A 20,281-nucleotide genomic window follows, 5' to 3' on the forward strand; every position below is an offset into this window, starting at 1 on the left:
TACCATGCTGTCAGGTGACATATAAAGACTAGACAGCGATAACCATGCTGCATCACAAAGGATTTTTGAAGGGGAAAATGGAACTGGGTGTAGCTGTATTAAGTACTACATTTTCTGGATCAATTAATATTACCATAATTTTGTCTTCCATTAAGAAAGCCACACAGCACAACATCCTTAAGATTCTGACTGCAGACTTAAATCTATTTGCCATATCATATGTATTGATGCAAACCACTTGTGAATTAAGAAGTCTATCTGATTTAAATTACACTAACCGGTTGGGTTTTACTGGCCATTTAAAGCATTTTCTAAAATGTGGTCACTTTATCCAACATTTTGAAAGTGGTATCCTGGTAAAGGCAAATAAAGGGAGCCTTATCTCTCTGCTCATCAGGAACAAGTCCAATATAAAAATATAACCTTCTTCGAACCACCACTGCCACAGAGCCCCATGGCAGTGCTGGGTGTCTAGCCACATAACCATGGAACCATTTTTGTGTAGTAGTAGACACATATGGCCATTCCAAGACAGTCTGCTGGAGCAGTCACAGAACAAATTCCCTCCCTTTTTCCACTGCAAGAGTAGTAGATGAAGTTCTGTAAATACTTCTTTACTGGATTGGATAATTGGTTGATAGTCTTAGAAACAAACAAACAATCTAAAGTTCCATACATTTTCCTCCTGCGTTTAGATAACCAGGGGCCCTTCCCAAACTGCCACATCCAGTGAGAAACCCACCTCGTAAAACTGTGGGTTTGGGTTATCTTCTTGCCCTGCTAACCACCCCACTTTTGACAGGAATTGTAACTGCTGGGGAGGGGCAGGAAGGCGGCCATTTCAATTAAAGGCTGTGATATCTATAAGCTCTTTTTAGAAAGAGCTCAAAAAGACAAGCCGATGCCATGCAGGAAGTAATAGTCTGGTCAAAGTTCACTCTGGCTGAAAGATCCTTCTCACCAGAAACTTGTTGAAAAGGGAAGCCACAGAAGTGGGGTGGAGCCTGTTTGAGAACGCAAATTTAATTCCTGGAATTTTCCTACTACTAAGAGAGGCTGTGGCCTGAGTTCTTATCTAGAATTCTACAAATTTAACAGATTCTAAAGGGAAATCAAATTCCACATGGTTCCTCTTGGGAGCATAATCACTGCTCTCAACCTTCAGGGCTGGGCTGGTAAAGGCACAGAAAATACCTGAGTTTCATGTTGGGCCATTACCAGTACCTGTACAACGTACTACCCTTCAGGTTGGCAACAGCTCCCAGGCTATCCACCCAAGTGTGAGCCGAATGGACACTGCTACCTAAAATCTTTGATTAGATGTGCAGATACACCTACAGTGGAGCATGCATAGGGACACTACTCAAAAAAGGAAAAAAAGCTAACAGATTGTTGGGAATTATTAATGGGCAACAAGGGATGGATCACTTGATGATTACCTGTTAGGTTCGTTCTCTCTGGGGCACCTGCCATTGGTCACTGTTAGAAGACAGGATATTGGGCTAAATGAACTATTGATCTGACCCAGTCTGGCTTTTTTTATGGTCTTAGGAAAGCATAGTTTTCAGAGGTTAATTTATTTTGCTTTCAAATAATTCATGCACTGCTAGAAACAGAAACAAAGAAGTGCGTGTTCTATAAATGATTAAGCATATTAAGGGTTTTGTTTGTTTGCAGAAATCAGCTATAAAACTGAACTGGGATGGAAACCTCCTCTTGGGTTAGATTTCTTTGATAAAGTTATCTGCTACAGAAAATAGGATGGCAGGAAAGGCAAACTTTTCTTCATTGGAAAGCTTAGGAAGCTTGATCACAGAAAAAAAGTGAAGTTAATCAGTCGCAAAATCCTCTTTTTACGTCACTGCAGCACATGACCATGACTTCTTTGGAAGGCCTAATCATTACTTTCTTAGTGACTTTGGTACTAGAACTTCAACGCTGTGCCAGTAATTTTTTCCCTCACATTTACAGATGTATAGATTAGTCATCTGAAGATATTAGCATTTTATTTATAAACCATCATCCAAGCAAAAAAGAAAAACTGCTCACATACTAGCACTGACAGGGGAAAGTCATCATGTATAACAGATTTAGACTAGTTTAGCCTTTTGATTTTGTATCCATTTAATGTAACAATGTGACAAATGCCATTAGCTAAAGTGTGTAACAGAAAGGTACAAACCCCGAAAGGCAACTGAATACACAAAGATATCCAAATATGGAAAGATTCAAAGGAAAATAGAGTGAAATTATAACATTTATAATATGATGCTAAAACTATATACTGATTGCAAAATAAAGCACTCCAAATTTGGGAAATGCCCAAATTAAGGTAGCCCATGCAATCTTATTTCAGCCCCCTTACAACAAACTGGCCAAGTTTAGGCTTGAAATTAGAAGAAGATTTCTAACCCTCAGAGGAGTGAAGTTCTGGAACAGCCTTCCCAGGGGAGCAGTAGTGGCAAAAAGCCTAATTGGTTTCAAGACGGAGTTTGATTCGTTGATGAAGGGAATGGTATGATGAGATTGCCTCAATGGCATGTGGCACCTCTGCGACTGCTAGTAGCCAATATCGCCAATGGCCAGAGACAGAACACTAGACAGGGAAGGCTCTGAGTTACTACAGTGAATTCTTTCCCAGGTGTCTGGCCAGTGGGTCTCACCAACATCCTCAGGGTCTAACTGGAAGGAATTTTCCACCAGGTCAGATTGGCAGAAACCCTGGGGATTTTTTGCCTTCGTCTGCAGCATGGGTCGGGTCACTTGTTGGTTTGAACTAGTGTAAATGGTGGATTCTCTGTAACCTGAAGTCTTTAAACTATGATTTGAGGATTTTAGTAACTCAGCCATAGATTATGGGCCTATTCCAGGAACGGAGGAGTGTGATTCTGTGGCCTGCAATGTACAGGAGGTCAGTCTAGATCAGTGGTTCTCCACCAGGGATACACGTACCCCTGGGGGTACGCAGAGGTCTTCCAGGAAGTACATCAACTCATCTAGATATTTGCCTAGTTTTGTAACAGGCTACATAAAAAACACTAACGAAATTAGTACAAACTAAAATTTCATACAATAACTTGTTTATACTGCTCTATATACTATATTATATGGTAACATGCATATATGAACTATTAGACATGCAGTTTATGTCATTTACTGATGTGTGCAAGCACGTTAATGAGGTATAGTTGTTAGGGTGTGTATGCGGTTGCGTGTAAAAATTGATAGATTTTTAAAACGAGGAGCTGGAAGCAGTGATAGTGGTAACACTGAAAATTGTAAGAAGTTGAAATGACTGGGGGAAAAAAAAACATTGTCAGTTCTGCGAGGAATATATTGCTTTTTGATTCACATCTACAAATAGCAATCCACCTCAAGATTTGTGTTTCCTTTGCAGAGAAACTATCAAATAACAGTATGAAGCTAGAGCGTTTGCAACGACATTTGAAGCCAAAACACCTTGTGCATGTGGAAGCCAGTAGAATTTTTTCAAATAAATCCTTCTGAGTTCCAGAATTGCCAGCTTAAAATGGAAAAAAGCTTCACTATTTCTACAAAAGCACTTGAAGCTTTGTACGCTGTCTCCTTTCTTGTAGCAAAATCAAACTGTACACAACTGTAGAAGATCTGATTCTGTCTGCTACTGTGGTGTTGCAAAAAACACACTTGATAAAAAACAACTGATATTCTCAATAAAGTACCTTTATCTAATGACACTGTGTTGTAGAACTGAAAAAAAATGGCTGAGGATATTCTCTCTCAACTTGCAGAGAAACCAAATGGCAAAAACATTTGTCCTTCAGTTTGAGGAGTCCACAGACATTAGTGGAGAAGCTCAGCTGATTTCACGGTATCAAATGTAAGCAACCACTGATGTCAACAAGCACATATTGTTTTGCAAAAGTATAAGGGCAAACACAACCAGAAGGGCCATTTTTAAACTAACTGACTTTTTTTTTTCTGAACACCATTTGAGTTGGATTTTATGCAAGTTCATCTGCACTGACAGGGCTGCTGCAATGACCGGGAGAGTGAATGGACTTGTAGCTAGGATCAGGAAAGAAAATCCTTCCTTGCAGTGGGTGCACTGTATCATACCCTCTAGGCACTTGCTTCAAAAAATGAGTTCTGAGCGCCATGAAGTTTTAGATGAGTCTGTCAAAATTGTCGTCTTTAATCAAGTCCAGGCCACTCAATGCTCGCCTGTTTCGCATTCTTTGTGAAGAGATGGGGTCAGAACATCAGCAACTGTTGCTTCACATAAAGGTTTGCTGGCTTTCAAAAGGGAAAGGACTTGACAGACTGTTTGAATTACACACAGAAGTTCACATTTCTTCTTGATCGTTCATTAACCTCTTGCCTCTGTGTTTAACAATACTGTGCGGTTAGCTTAACTGGCCTCCCTCGTGGATATATTTAGCTGAATGATCTAAATTTGTCCATACAAGGCCGTGGCACTAACATTCTAAATCGCTATGACAAAGTGAATGCTTTTATCATGAAAACTGAATTATGGGAGTCCACAAATATGGAGACAAAGACTTTACCTGTTTTCCACTACTTCATGCCTGTCACTGCTGTCTGCACAGGGGAAACTGAGCAGAGCAAAATTAAAGAAATAACAGTAGATCATTTAGCCCACTTGCCGTCTGATTTCATGTCATATTTCCCCAACATTCAACATAACTCAGCTCAAGTGGGTCAGAAACTCATTTATTTTGTCAGGATGTTAGCAGCAGTAACCTCTCTGTCAGTCAGCAAGAAAATCTTCTCGAGCTGTCCTCAGACCGATGTGCAAATGAAGAGGAGGCGAGACCTTCAAAAGTTTGGGGACTGCTGGCTTACAGGCAGATCAGTGGTAAGCAGGAGACACGAGTAGGGCCCTATCAGTTTCATGGTCAGGGTTTTTTTAAATTAGTCAATTTCATATTTTCAGATCTTTACATCTGAAATTTCAAGGTGTTGTAACATGGGGGTCCCAACACAAGAGTCAGTCGGGGGGGGAGGGGGCAGAAGAAGGTCACAAGGCTATCACAGGGGAACATATGGGGGTTGTGGGATTGCTACTCTTACTTCTGACCTGCTGCTGGCAGGGGCGCTGCCTTCAGAGCTGGGCAGCCAGAGAGGAAGGCTGCTGCCTGGGCACCCAGGTCTAAAGCCAGAGCTACCGTCAGCAGCAGCAGTTTTACCACCTATTCTTCCCTACCCTCATCCTTAGAAATGGCTAAATCATTTTCATGGAAATGTCCCAAAAAAATTCACAGTGAATTAGAGATTAGAGGGAGGACACAGCCCTGGGGCAAGAGAAACTCAAGTGTGCAGGAGTAAAGGCAAGGAGCATCCTCAGTAGTTACTACCATTGCAGGGACTGTCAAATGCAGATATCAGACTACTTTCTACAGTTTGAATCTGGCCATTCTCTCCCTTGTGCTGACTGGTCTGTCCCCTAGCTCAGTCTTGTTCACCTCAGCCTCATTCCATCTGCCATGTGCTCCCCCTCCATTCTTCCCTCCCTTTTTAACACTGCCCTTATTTCCTTATGCTCTCCCTTCTGTCCCTTGCTTTGTCTGTCAGCTTCGCTAACCCACTCTCCTAACAAGAACCCACTGCAGAGGTCTTTTTTTTTTAAATTGTGCCAACACCACATTATTTGCAAATCATCCCTCAGTTCACTCTGCTTCTCAGTTCTATCCATTTTCCCAACCCCATGTCTGTCTTGTCTATTAAGACTTTAGGCTTTTTAGGCAGGGACTGTGTTACTCTATTTGTACACTGCCTAGCACAGGGGTTCTCAACCTGAGGGTCTGGATCTCTCAGGGGGTTGCGAGGTTATTACGGGGGGGAGGGAGGTCGTGAGCGGTTAGCCTCCATCCCAAACCCCGCTTTGCCTCCAGCATTTATAATGGTGTTAAATATATTAAAAGGTGTTTTTAATTTACAAGGGGGAGGGTCACACTCAGAGCCTTGCTTTGTGAAAAGGGTCACCAGTACAAAAGTTTGAGAACCACTGGCCTAGCACAATGTGACCCTGTTCTCAGCTGGTCCTTAGGCACTTCCATAATACAAATAATAAATAAAAATAAAAACATGGGAAGTTTCACCTCAATTGCTTAAATTCTGGCAATGTTATAAACAACTGAAAATAGAAACTTATAATGAAGAGTGTTAGCATTAATTATGGGCATTGCTACTAACTCTGCCTATAATGGGGAACAGAAACCTGCGTAGATGCAAACACAGACTCCATGATATGACAATAATAATTTAGCAACAGAATAGGATATGTACCATTACTGAAATACTCCCTGAATTATTTCTTATGTTCACAAAGGAGAATAGAAGATAGACGCCAGAAGTGCCTGTGGTTCAATAGGAAAGGGTCAGTGAATCTATATGAAAAACAAATAATTCAGTGACTCAGATGTACTACTACTAAGATCCTTGATCCAGCATCCACCCCAGGTGGTCAGGCCAGACTGTCTCCAGCTGAATTAGGTTCAGCAACCCCCATGTGCACCGAGGGCCTGAAGATACAAGCGTCTCCAAGATGGTGGAACCCTAGCCCTGAACTCATCCCTACCATAGGACACCTAAGGCATTGGGTTGTATGCCACCCCCACCACAAGGCTCCCACCCCCCGCCCCCCAACACCGTTGCACACAAGAATGGCCCCTTTCCCAGTGTCTGTAGAACTTCTGAATCCCTGGAAACAAAGGCTGGATTTTGGCCCTGAAACATAGCTCCTTTAAAACAGCAGATTTGGTCAAATTAACGTAAAAGAAATATAAAGATATTATTATGAAGTTAGGGACAGAACAAACAATCAGTAAATATTCTCACTGGCCCTATGCTAAAAAATACACTGAACAAAACAAATGCAACACTTTGGTTACTAGTCAGAAGAACTCTAAACTTTTGGCCCAGTGCTTACTAGTAATAAGACAAAATATGTGGAATGCCTGTGACAGTGCACCTTCTCACAGTAGATATTTCCCTCATTCTTTGCAGTTTTCCCTTACATGCTTTATTCTAGATGCAGTCTTTCCAGTGCTACACAGAGCAGTACTTTTACTTCTGTGATCCATGAAGGAATGCATCAGTGGACCCAGCCCAAAATCAAAGAGGCAGATTCTTAGCTGATGTAAATTGTCATAGTTCTAATGGCGACTCCCTCCTTCCACTGGAACTACGACAATTTACGCCCTCTGATAATCTGTCCCATAATTTGTTTTTGACTTTTTTTTTTCCTGGCTACCTTATCACATTGCAAATTCAACGGCATACCAATTTCCTGCCCATTACCACCCACAGGCCTTTAAAACATTACTGCTTTCCATGGATCTCAAGCCAACTGAATATCTGTTTCTGATTATTATATCCTAGTTATATAAATTTGCATTTTTGTAGCTGAATCTCATTGTGTTATTTCCTAGTCATGTTTTTAACTTATCTTGTTTTATATCTGTCTACATATCTAATTCAACCCTTCTCTCCCCACATTTAACCTGCAGATTTAATTAACATGCTATTTTTCTGCATCCAAACTATTAAAGTTGTTATATTTACAGCTCTTTGGAATTTCATTGCAGAAGCACGCACGCTACACTAGAAACATTACATCTGGTCTTGGCAGACAATGATTCAGAAATAAATTTGAAATTTCACAGATATGTACTTTTGATAGCAAATATGGACACCACACCATGCTCTTCAAGAGATGAGTGAATAAAAGCTGTTTGCAGATAGAGCTGAATTCAACTCAGACTGTGAACATATCATTATAACAGTTTAAGTACTATAATTTGTTAAAATTTCCATGACTACTCTGTTGAATTGCTGATACACTTTATATTTTAACTCATGGAAATCAAACTAATATTTGAAACCTTGGTCCTTTCAAAAATTTAACATGAGGCTAGCTCATCAGTTCTTGAATCTAATAAAGCAGTATTTGGGCTATGTATTTTCCCTCCCCCCACTTTCCTTAAACATTTTATCCTAACTGCCAGGTTTTTTTAACCAGCTTCCTTCCCACCACACCATGCCCTTCCATGCCAGCAGTACACCAGCATGATATTCCCTTTTGGCTGCCCAGTTTACCTCTAGTTTTCCATTTTTCTCCCTTAAAGAGCAACCCCTTCCTAGACCCTGTGTTCCCAGCTGCCCACTACTCTCATAACCTTCTTCTCTTCCCCCTCTTGCACGACTATAAGACCCTCCCAGAAGCACAATCCACTATGCCACCATCCTTTATTATTCAGCACACGCAGGTCAACAGGAAAAGATTTTCAGAATTTAGAACACACAAATGCCACTTTTGAAAACATCTTTGTGTAACAGAAGTCTACACATATCTACCCATTTTTAATAGAGGCAAATTTTTTCTTCAAAACAATCTTGAATAATCTTTGTGTGAAGTTCATAGTTCCAGAACATCCATACAATATTTTAGTATAATTCTTTCAACATCTGGACACCAAAATAATACACTAACAATTTTTTTTATAAACACACTTTGCTCAACAAATAGGAAGCAAGTGATTTGTTGCTAAGAGTAGATTTCAGACAAAAACGTGATTAGAAGTCCAGTTAATTATGACTTTATTTAAACAAAAACAAAAGACAGTTTAACGTTTTCATGCAACATACACACTTGGATCTTAAATAATCATGACAAACAGCAGAAGTAGTTAAGGAATGCTGCACTAATCATAGACCTTAGTGGATATACAAAAAGACTTAACATTATAGGTTATGTAAAGTAAAGAATATCTTAAATACTTTTCCAAAATACTGCAGCAGCCAAGACAGTGTTATGCCTTACAAGGGCATAGGAATGTAATTTAGAAGTCACACAGGAACTACCCATTTCCTTTAAAATCATTGCACAAGACAAAAGCAACATTCAACTTCACATACAGATTTTACACAGAATTTCTATGCAGTACCTTTACTTTTTATCCAAATAACAAAATTTATAAATTTCTTTGTTTGATAAACCTCAATTACATTTTTCCTTGATTTTACCTGTAGTAGCCATTTTATTTAAAAGAGGGCAGGTTTGGCACTTTTATACTGATGTCACCAATATTAATATTTCTTGGGATCTCTGGAAGATTCATATTCTTTACAGCTGACACAGCCCGGGCTGGGGCTCCTGCTAAACCAGCCTGTATACAGAAGTAAAGAAAAAAATACAACACAGGTGAAGCCTACAAGTGGTATAGACAGACAGACAACACTAACATTTAAATTGTTCCCATGGTTACGAGATTAGAAAGACCAGATGGTAGTTTGGGTTGGAATGAAATGGGTTATTTGGAAATACTAAGCCAGAAAGAGAAAACAGTTCACATGAAGTCTAAAATATTATGGAAACACGCTGTGTCAATTTGATGAAAAGTATATGGGAGTAGGGAAGGACCAGAGGAAACCAAGCTAAGTAATATGTAGGTTGTAAAACCACCACACAGATATAGCTGAAGCTAACATACAGTCTTTAACTTGTACTGATCCTAAAGCCACTTACATGATACATAATCTCAAATCATTCATTTGAGACCCCTGCAATTCCTAAGAATACCGGGACATTAACAGTCATAGCTTAATTTTATTGGCTTGCATCAAGTCAAACATTAAACAATTTTATTTTGTGTGAATTTCCTCTGCTCTAGTCTTTAATCAATTAAAACCACTCATTAATACATCTGTAAAATAAAAACATTTTACAACTGATTTTATTCTAGTACTGCCATTTAGACAAAGTTGCTGCCTATGTACCAGGGACTAGACCCCCAGCTGGTGTAAACTGACGTAGCTCTGCAAACTTCTATGCAGCTATGCCAATTTACAGCGAACTAATGATCTGATCCCAAATCTGTATGAGGTGCAAAAAACCCATACAGCTCTATTTTAAACGTGTTTGTACAGTAGCTGGTTTTCTAATGATTTATTCTAGTATTTCTTTTAAAAAGCAATGACTTTGAAAAATATATAATTTAGGATCAAAGGCACATATTTTTAGAACTGCACCACCACCAACAAAAATGTGTACATTCCAGTACTACAACTGCACACAATCACAGTAATTATGTGCATGCAATTCTGAAAAGCTGGGCCTAACATTTTCAATGGAATGCAAAACAAAGCATGAATCATTTGATTTTCTTCTGCCCACTTACTAAAGAAGCTGATTTTTTCCCCTTTAATATTTAAGGGGTGGGGGGGAAATGTTCATGAGTTAAGTCTTTCTATGCCAAGCATTATTACCATGTAGATTTTTTTGTATGGCCAAGTGACAAGTTATATCCCCTGAAAACAAGGATTTGTAGTAGATAACTGATTAAACAATTTCCAACTCAGAGCCCAATGGGATACAGAGAACCTCTCCCCATTATTAGTTTCTAAATACAGATGTTCCTAACTGAAAAGCATAAAGAGTTATTTAACGATAGAAACTAGAATCAAATCTAGTGAACAGAAAAGCTAAAACTTATTTTAAAGACCAAAACGTTTCCCCTTAATAAAACAACTCATTGCACATGTATGGTCAGATGTAGAATGTGAAAACAAGACTGACTGTCTTGCTGAAACATACGAAGAATTACCTGTGTCTGTATTTCAGGTTTACAACACAAGAAAGAGACCCAAAAGCAGCTAGAGAGTTAGACAAACTGCTGGCTGCTCTCACTGATATTACTTTTTTTAAAAAGTCTACAAATGGTTTTAAAAAGCAAAAGGTATTTGGAAAGATAGAAATTTAAATTTAATATTCTCTAAATTAAGAACATTAAAAATGTGTCTACTGAGGCTTACCATAGTGCTTAATACATTAGCAATTTTTTAAAATTAAAGTTTACCTAGGCAATTCTCAAAACTAATGGTCTTAGACAGCAATATTCCTGTATAATATTTATACTTGGGGGACTTAAGTAATGCAACTAATATAAACAAACGGCAAGAAAAAAAAAATGTAAAAGCTATTCCAATAAACAAAAGATTAAGCCTTCAGAGATGGAAGGTATCTAAGGTTTTATTATAAACTGGTAAGGACCCTGAATTCTGAGTAAGCAACATGGCAAAAAAGAATGGTGGTCTTCTGGAGACATCTGACTCATACTTGCTCATAACAGCATTTTCTGTAATTAATTACTGCTCAAAGTACAGTGTCTACATGTAATGTATAATGGTTTAAAAATAAAGTTTGTAGTATTTACAGTAATTGGGCTAAGGCGCATGTGACATCTGTGGCATCAGCTTGCGGTGAACAAAAACCCCACAGATATGCAACAATTCATTAGATATTGCTAAGCAATATCCAGATTTAAAGACGGAGTACAAAGTGGAACAGTATTTTTAATTTCTACTGCTCCTTTACAAGGACTAAAGTTGATCTAAGATTTTCCCCAACCCTATACAATTTTGTTTTTATACAAAAGAGCCAGAAAAACATAAGATGAAATCCTCACTACTTCTCTGGACTTTTTATGTGCCATGGAAGGGTTAGTGCAGTGCAAATGGGCTCTTAAAGTTTCAGATCCAGCCACAGGAGGAGCAGGGCTGAGGCAGACAGCTGTGAGTCTGTCTTCTGAGGACCCCTCAAACACTGGCATAAGAGGCATTCCAGGGATGAGAAGGGCATATCAGGGGTGGCACTGCAACACTAGAGATTCCGGGCAGTGCTTCAGCACCCAGGCAGCCAGGCCATGCTGCTGTAACTTAAACAGTGCCCCACCCCCACCATGGCTGTCTGGGGAGCATGAAGTACCCCAGAACTGGGAAAGCTTGAAGCCACTTCATGGGCTGAGGCACAGTACAGAACCTCACTTAAAAAGAACATCAGAAGTACTGGATCCTGACTTCCCTCTTGTAGCTGGAAAACTGTCACCATCATCTCAACTCCATGAAAGAGGAAGTCAGGACCTGGTATTACTAATATAAAAACTCACAAATAGAAATAAAAAAAAAAAACCTTGAGGCTCACTTTATACATCATAAAAGAGCTCTGCCAAGCACAGCACTACTTTTTTTGTGGTTCACCTTTAAAAAAAAATATAATGCAATAATATAATGCAACAAGAAACTGATTTTAAAACCTCCTTTTGGATTTGAGAGTCTTGAAACATCTGTATTAATACACAAATAACTGTTCAGAAAGTTTTATAAGATACCAAAAAAATGTGAATTTCCTCCTCTAACTTGATTTCTCTCACTTTTAAATACAATATTCAATCACAGGAGAAAAATCCTTTGCGGATTCCAAGAATAGGACAATGTAAACTGTTTTCCATACAGAAGATGTAAATACTGTTAAAGCAGCAACAAAAGCAATGAATTATACAATTTAAAACTTAAACAATGGGAAACTAGCAAAGTACTATAAATAATGCACGTGGTCCACATAGACAGACATGGGTGGCAATTTAAAACACAAATGTCTTTCTAGGTGACTAGGATGGAGATCCCGTACCCTAATTTACTGCAGATTAGGGTTCAGGCAAAAACTTACCCTAATTTAATGAAGGATAATTTTTCTTTTTTGAATGGACAAATAAAAACTTGAACGTAACTGGTCATTATTTTTACCTACCTGTAGCTATCCTCTTTACACAGACTTACAGTCCCTGACTCCCACCCCAAGAAAATGAAGACACAATTGAGAATTATTTAAAATACCATGACTGACACCCAAAAAATAATAATAAAAAAAAAAACACACTTAACTAAACTTCATCTATGATGATTTTGGCTTAAAATCAAAGAATATCCTTCATAGAAGGCCGATGGCATTTCAGATTCACTTGCAGGCAGAAAAGGGGCAAACAGTTTCCAGAGTAAAAGATAAGGATTCATCTTCATACACTGGAGCGTAGACATTCTCAAGCCACCATACCCTTTTCTCCTAAAGTCCTCCTCTTTATTAAATGGTTTTGTGATTTGACATATGTAGCATTTACATACTGCAATGCCCTTTTAGCACAACCATTCTCACAATTTTATAAGCACAAGACAAAGTCATACAGTACTTCTAAGACACTGAACAGATTTTTAGATGAAGAGGTCTAAAAAACATCTGACTAAAGGTATTACAGTAACAAAAAAAAGTAATCCACAGTAAAAGTAGTTTGTGTTTGTATTAGGTTATTATATATTGAATGCATCAGCAGACTTATCAATGTTTAGTATGTCGAGTAGTAAACTGGTGATCAATTCTGCTATTTTTCTGTAATTCCTGCTACCAAGAGTAAATTTAATTTATAAAAGAAAAGAGGAATCACAAGAAATACTTCAAATTCAATTTGTTCATAAAAGGTTTGCTGCAGGTACCTGATGAGAAAGTAGTTACTGTAATATTGCACAGTATAGCTTTCAACTACTTTTATTATTCAATACTTTAGCAGAAAAGTTAGGGTGGCGAAGGAAAAATTATAAAACTTTAAAAAACTAAGTGTCAAGCCTTTATCATGCAGTGAATTATGAAGGTTCACAGCAAGCAAAATGATCTAAGCAAGTGAAAATGAAATTTCTCAAGCATGTTCATGAAGTTTTAGAAGTACGGTATGAACTTGCATATAGCTGTTATTACAATGAACCAAACACCATATTTTCCCCCTAGCTGCTTTGTATTCTCCATTTCACTGTTAAAAAACGTTGTACACTAATCCTGAAACACCTGATATGTTAATGTTTTATTCACAGCCACTGCAAGAATGTTTGTAAACCTGATAGTATACTTAAAGGCTTGTGGCTTCAACATGAATTATCAATGCCACATAAGAAACTTTAAATAATATGACTGTTTTGCTTAAGATCAAAGCTAGCACATTCCGTTGAGTAGCACAAATAGAAAATGTTCTTCTATTTATCAAATGAGAAATTTAAATTCACTTAAATTCTAAATATGTTAAGTATAATTTGAGGTCATTATTTTGTTAATATGGTAGTTATATGTCACAATATTCTTTCCTGATAATCCTGGGATAATGTGTTACATGAAGATAACCCTAGAAATGTTGATTTTATTCGCATTTTTAAAAAGATCTCAAGTATACAGGAACAGATTACTGGTGCTTTTGCAAGTTTAGGTAATATTCATGTACGCTTCTTACTAGACAAATGGATAAATATTTAGGCTGCCCTCCCAACAGCTCCACAAGAAGCTAGCTGTTAGTAAAAAGGAGGTACACAAATATGCAGCTTACTTGAAAATGAATTAATGAAAGCTGAAACCCTGCTAGAGAAACTGGTCTTTTCCATATGTATTGGAATGTACTTGGATATCACTGCTGCTAGTGTTTTATATCAACTCCTCCTCCCAGAAGAAGTATGATTTCAAAGCAGCAGGGTTATGAATAGGATGAAAGGATGCAGTACAGAATATAAAGGAATGATCATGTTCTCTGCTCATGAGGTTAGATAAATGAACAGAATTAGAGAAAAAACAAAATGAAGTCTGAAGGTATATCAAAATGAGGCCAAACAGATAGAAGACTTAGACATACTCTTAGAAATTTCAAGCACTTGAATCACAAAGATAGTAATGGATGGGAATGATTTTTTGTTTGATTGGTTTTTTTCTTTAAATTGCCAGACCCAAAAATAAAAAACAGAACATGTGAACACAACAGAAAACAAAAAAAGTAGCAATATGCTAAAAACTATTGAAAAATTAGCTCCTCTTTCTTACATAGTGAAATACGTCTTATTTTCAGTGACTTGAGGAGGCAGAAATGAGGGTGGTAATTTGTTTGGATTATTTCCTTCATATAATACAAGAAGTTTCAAATTCAAGTAAAACATGTTCTTATCATATAAAATATTTTTACACTAAGCCTTTAAAATGAAGAATAGTAAAACCTGACTTTAGATAAGCTATACTTGTTAAATCTGCTTTTTAAAATGGGAAGATATACTACCTGCATAGTCTATTCTTTATCCAATAAAAAGTCTCTTAAAAGAGAATAGCAAAATTATTTACAACCCAATGGATTTGAAATTCCAATTACAAAAGAAAAAAAATAAATAAGTGGAGCTGATTTTTTTTTAAAGAATATTTCATTTCAAAGGTAGTCTACAACTAATGCACACTGACATTCAAATTACTGTGTTGTACTTAATGTTTCAAATAACCAGAGTCAAAGGGGCAGTCGGCACATTCTGAACTTAAAATGTACACTCCCTCGTCCATTTCCAAATTATTTTGTTCATATCAGTCTTGGATCACTGGCTGTTGCTCCACAAGACTCCCTGTGAAAATTCCAGGGTGTCTCCTAAAGAAGGAGCAAATGATCCACAATTGCTCTGGACATCAGCACTTGCAAAAGGAGAAAAATATACAGTTGAAGTTCATTATGTGCCGACTATCCTTTGACCCTGTTTGTTAGTGACATTCAGCACAATAATGTCAACCTTAAAAAGCCAATTATAACATCTGTAGGTCACCTTTACATTTCAGGGCGATAATTTTAAAGTCTATGGATTATTCAGTATTTACTTGGGATCAAACTTTTAAAACAAATATGCTTTGTTGTTTATCTGCAACCTGTTCTAAAATTTCACTCCAATACAAGAGCATAAAGATTCTGATTTTTAATTTGAAATACTGAGTTTGGAAGCTGTACCATTAGAGCTAACACTAACTATTCTAAGGCTCTCATGGGCAGAACGTTCCTGACCACACACTTAGAGTTTAAGTTTTTCAATCATGTGACACTGCACTAATAATGTCAGCTATGTGCGTGCTCAACTGTTATTCAGATTCATATTTTTTAATTCCAAAAATATCCATAATTTTTCTTATTTAAATGCTGACATAAAAAACCCAAAGTTAAATTCTACAATGTAGGAAGAAAAAACATTAAAATAAAGAACATATGAAGTAAATGACAAGCTAGTAAAATACACTACGGCCAATAAAAGATGAGGGAACTACAAGAAGAAACTAGCACAAAAAGTAGGCTACAAGGACTGGCATGGGTATATTAACACACAATTTTTGAGTCTGGCCTAAATAATTTATTGCCTTTGACATCATTTTGCTTTCCCTTTTTGTTAAAAATACATTTTTTTCTCAAAGTCAGCAATACCTGTGTCTACCTGTCCTGTCTGGGAGACTGAAAGATAAAGGTCTGTAAGAGAGAAGAATGGAAAGAGCTAGAAAAGATCAGGTGGTTTGGAAAAATGAGGTCCGACTTAAAAGTAAGACTAAATTCACACCCAGCTGAACACACCAAATAGAACACAAGTAGCCAGTTTTAGCTGTGGACCTGATAGCATCCCAATGATCTTCTCCCAACCTTCCCTCCCTTAATCCCAAATCACAGTCATGTTTTTGATTCAGAGGGATTGACCAGGAATCCATTCAGGGACCAACAGTGCTGCTCCTTAGTCACATGTATCAGTGATGAAGCACATGGGACACATTTCCCCTCCCTCCAGAAAGGGGCATATTGCCTCAGTACCATATTCATATTCTCATAGTCCAGGTGACAAAAGAGTAGAGCCATAAATCAAACCTGGGACTCCATCACAACAATGCAACGCGCTACTATTCTGCCAAGGACCCTGGGTAAGCAGCCTTTGGTTTGACAAAGGAATTTGTTACTTACATTTGTGAATGCAATAAACAGATGTTTAATTCTTCAAGTTAAATTTCAACTGAAGTCCAATTAAAAATTGTTAACAGCTTAACTGTTCAAATGTTTATGACATACAACAGTAAGGCAAACAAAGTCTACATATAATCATCTTGCATTTTGGTCTATTGAAACTGAACCCAAAATATACCACACCTATCCACTCCACTTTATATTAAAATGTAAGTGAAATGTAGTAATTTCTGAAGATGTAGGCTAAATAGATTTAGTGCAATTTGCCATTTTAGCTGCAAAAGGAAAAGCAGCTCATTCTTCATACAATTACTTTTATGGATCCAAGCATTTCTGATAGATAGGAACCATACTAAAGTCAAGAGCTGTAAAGTGTTTGGAAGCCTTGGTAATCTTATGAGTATGAAGTACAGATCCTATTGAAAACAGCCTCTGGAGAGCTCTTGTTCATTTATTTCTAATATTGTTTCAATCATAGGTTATCAAAATGACAAGATCCACTGATTTCTAAAAGTCTTCTGCTACAAAATATATCATGTGGATACATGTTTCAATTTAAGGTTTGTATCTTGTCAGTTCACCTTTGGGAAAATGAGCTGAGACACAATACCTTTAGTCAAAAAGGACAAAGAAGAAGAAATTGTGATCTGGGAATAAATGAAGATTAGGTATACATGTAACAAATGACTAATGAATTAACTGAGTAAACATTCACCATGGACTCTAGAGTATCATAATATTACATTAACTGTCAGAGCTGAAAAAGAAACAGTAACTGTACTCAAAATCTGCATTAATGAAGAGCAGATTGTGAAGCTATCCACTCCATCCCAGTCACCAAGTATTTCAATTTACTACTACTATAAATTTACCTTCTATAATTCATTGCTCTATACAACAGGCAAAATTGCTATGTGGCTGATATATGGAGCCAAACTTCCTATGAGCCAAATTAATTACTTGTTTGTATTTTTCTAGCAATTAGCTTTGTATTTCAGGCATCATATTAAGAAAAAGGTAGTTAACTTGCAGATGAGGTAGTGGGAAATAATAATTAATAGGGCTCACTGCACTCAACTGACAGATTTGAGGTGAGTAATCAAGACTGTTCTCTAGCTGATTTAGCAACAGAATTAACAAGTTAGTAAATAAATACCTTAACTAGTGTTTTTAGGCAGATCTTAAAGAAGTTCTTCAAACACCACGGCATAGTAATCTTAAGAAATTATGCCTCTTACACCTTAGGTTACTGTCTTGCTGTACCCATCATAGAAAAATATGTAAACAAGTTACTCAGATAGATCTTACCTTATTTTATAAGGGGGGGGGGTAAGCAAACATTTACCTCCAAGATCAATACTTTGTCAGAAAGTTAAACAGGCATCTTGGGCATCTTATTAAAATATTATCATTTATTCAGTCTGGGCATACACTGGCATAAACAGTATCATATCATTGTCAATTTGTGTGTTTCTCACAGTCAGTGCTGTGCTGCTTCTTGAAGTGACTAAGAAGTGGTGCAAAATGGAAAATCACAGGCAGACAGACAGACTGAAAGGGCTGCTATGCCAGATTACGAATTAGGAATAACAATATAAATGGCTGGACATAACATAGCTTCAGATCTCATTTCTCACTTAATTTGGTAGATGTAATAAAAATATTTGTTTAAATGGAAACTATTAAATTTGCAGTGTTTTCCCAATTTGAACAATAGCAATGAGCTTCCAGAAAATGATAAATTGGTCAGACGCAGGATTATCGCCTCTCACAAACACGGATCAGCCAAGGAGGTTTAGCTAACATATTGCTGGTTTACACTGCAAGTGACACAATATAGAAAGATCATAACATTTGATGTCACGGTTATATTACTTCTAGCATTCTCCGCACTGCAAATTAAATTCAGCAGTACTAAACTAAGCCAATTAGATATCAGGTTCTGCAGAATTTAACACTTGGCATTGACTTTATTTAAATTACAGTTATATCCGGTCAGTGAATTGGTGATATCCATTAAGTTTAAATTTGGGCACATCTGCCTACTCAAATTTATCTGGCCATTTTACATACAGAATGCAGTCTTCCTATTTGAAGATACACTGAAGACCAAATCTTAGGGTTTTTCTGCATGAACAGTTAAGACTGTGGCAAACTGAATAGTAGAATCTACCCCGCACTTGCCTACTGCAGTCTCACTGTCCATGTGCGGCCTGCTGACATGCCTGAACAGTTCATTACTGCGCTTTAATCTATATTCCTCTTTGAAATCGGACTAGTTCAAAGTGCTCTAACAAACTGTTAGATGCACAAATGCGCACAAATAATGAGACTATGGCAGGGTTGTGTGGGGTAGCTTCAGATCCAAGGTTCTGCAGTTTAATTGTTCATGTAGACAAGCTCTTATCACTGCAAATAATGGCAGAATTCCCATCTGTTAAATGGGACCAGGATTGGGCTTTAAATGCATAATTACCCTCCCACTTCCACCCCAGTTTATCATTTTATGTTGCAGTATTACTATGACACCAAATACACTACCACTTATTTAACATTTACAAGCTTGTTAGGAGACAGGTATATATATTTTTTCCCTTAAGTTCTACAGCCAGTATTGGGTTCCATCATGAAGAAAAAAACTCCAAGAAGCCAGAGGTCTTGAGAGAAAGAAATTTAAAGGACTATCAGTGCACACTGATACCAATGGCAGATGTGGCTTTGTTTGATAAAGGTAACAAAAGAATAATTAATTAGCTACTATTCTATGCAATTATCACAGAAGATGAAATGTATCACATACTAAATGTGCATTGTAAATTTTTAGCACTATAAGCAAGCAGCTGTATATAGGATGGTATTGAAGGACAAACAGCAAAGGTTGCATATCATGCAGATATTATGATCATGCTTTAAGTTAAAGCTCATTATAGAGTCTCTCAGCCTTACCTCAGATTTCTCCAGTTTATTTTGTGCATCAATTTGAGTGACAATTTCATTCATGTTGGTCTCCAAAACCATTCCACCCATGACCATTTCAGCCAGAATATTATGGACCTAAGAAAGATCACAAAAGAAGATGTATTTTAAATCAGCAAAATACTGTCTGAGTGTCAAGGTGCCAACTACACTACTTACAGAAAAATTATATTTCTGGGTAATATCTAAACAGCCTTTTAAAATTTTAGGGTTCAGAAAAAGTTGATGAGTCCAAAGTCCACACAGCAAGATTGTCAGCACTGCCTGTTTGACGATTAACACTGGAATAAGTGGGAACACTAGTCTCCATTCCCTTTTTAGTCTTTTCTGCAGAGACTGCCAACAAGGGTGCCAATTCATACCAGGTACACTAACATTTTTAAGATGGGAGCATTTATGGGATTAAAAACATTGCTCAGAAACATACATAAGAGCAATAAGCACCTTGGACAGGCAGTTCTTTGGTATGAAATAAAAAAGAAATCAGTTTAAGCCAAAAGAACCAGATAACTTTCATTCCGTAACAAACCAGGCAGGATTAAGGGAAGTAGACTTCAGCTAGACAAGGAGGTTGAGTTAATATCTTTTATTGGATCAACTTCTGTTGGTGAGAAAGAGAAGATTTAGAGCCACACAGAGCTCTTCTTCACATCTGGGAAGCAAAAGAGCAAAATGCAAGGTGGAACAGATTGTTTAGC

General features: G+C 37.4%; 1 protein-coding gene across 2 annotated transcripts in view; it reads right to left on the reverse strand.

The window, feature by feature from the left end:
* Nucleotides 1-8,584: 8,584 nt before the first annotated feature.
* Nucleotides 8,585-20,281, reverse strand: part of AP3S1 (adaptor related protein complex 3 subunit sigma 1) — a 40,772-nt gene continuing 29,075 nt past the window's right edge. The window contains exons 5-7 of one of the 2 annotated variants that reach the window (XM_054033075.1): nt 19,554-19,661; nt 16,086-16,127; nt 9,083-9,170 (exon numbers count right to left, since the gene is read on the reverse strand). In XM_054033075.1, the coding sequence (XP_053889050.1) occupies nt 16,092-16,127; nt 19,554-19,661 (144 nt within the window). In that variant the 3' untranslated portion in view covers nt 9,083-9,170; nt 16,086-16,091. Of the gene's footprint in view, nt 9,171-16,085; nt 16,128-19,553; nt 19,662-20,281 lie in introns of both variants that reach the window. The other variant, XM_054033074.1, reaches the window with a different exon arrangement.

This window comes from Malaclemys terrapin, chromosome 6, assembly GCF_027887155.1.
Source record: "Malaclemys terrapin pileata isolate rMalTer1 chromosome 6, rMalTer1.hap1, whole genome shotgun sequence".
In the NCBI taxonomy this organism is placed as follows: Eukaryota; Metazoa; Chordata; order Testudines; family Emydidae; genus Malaclemys; species Malaclemys terrapin.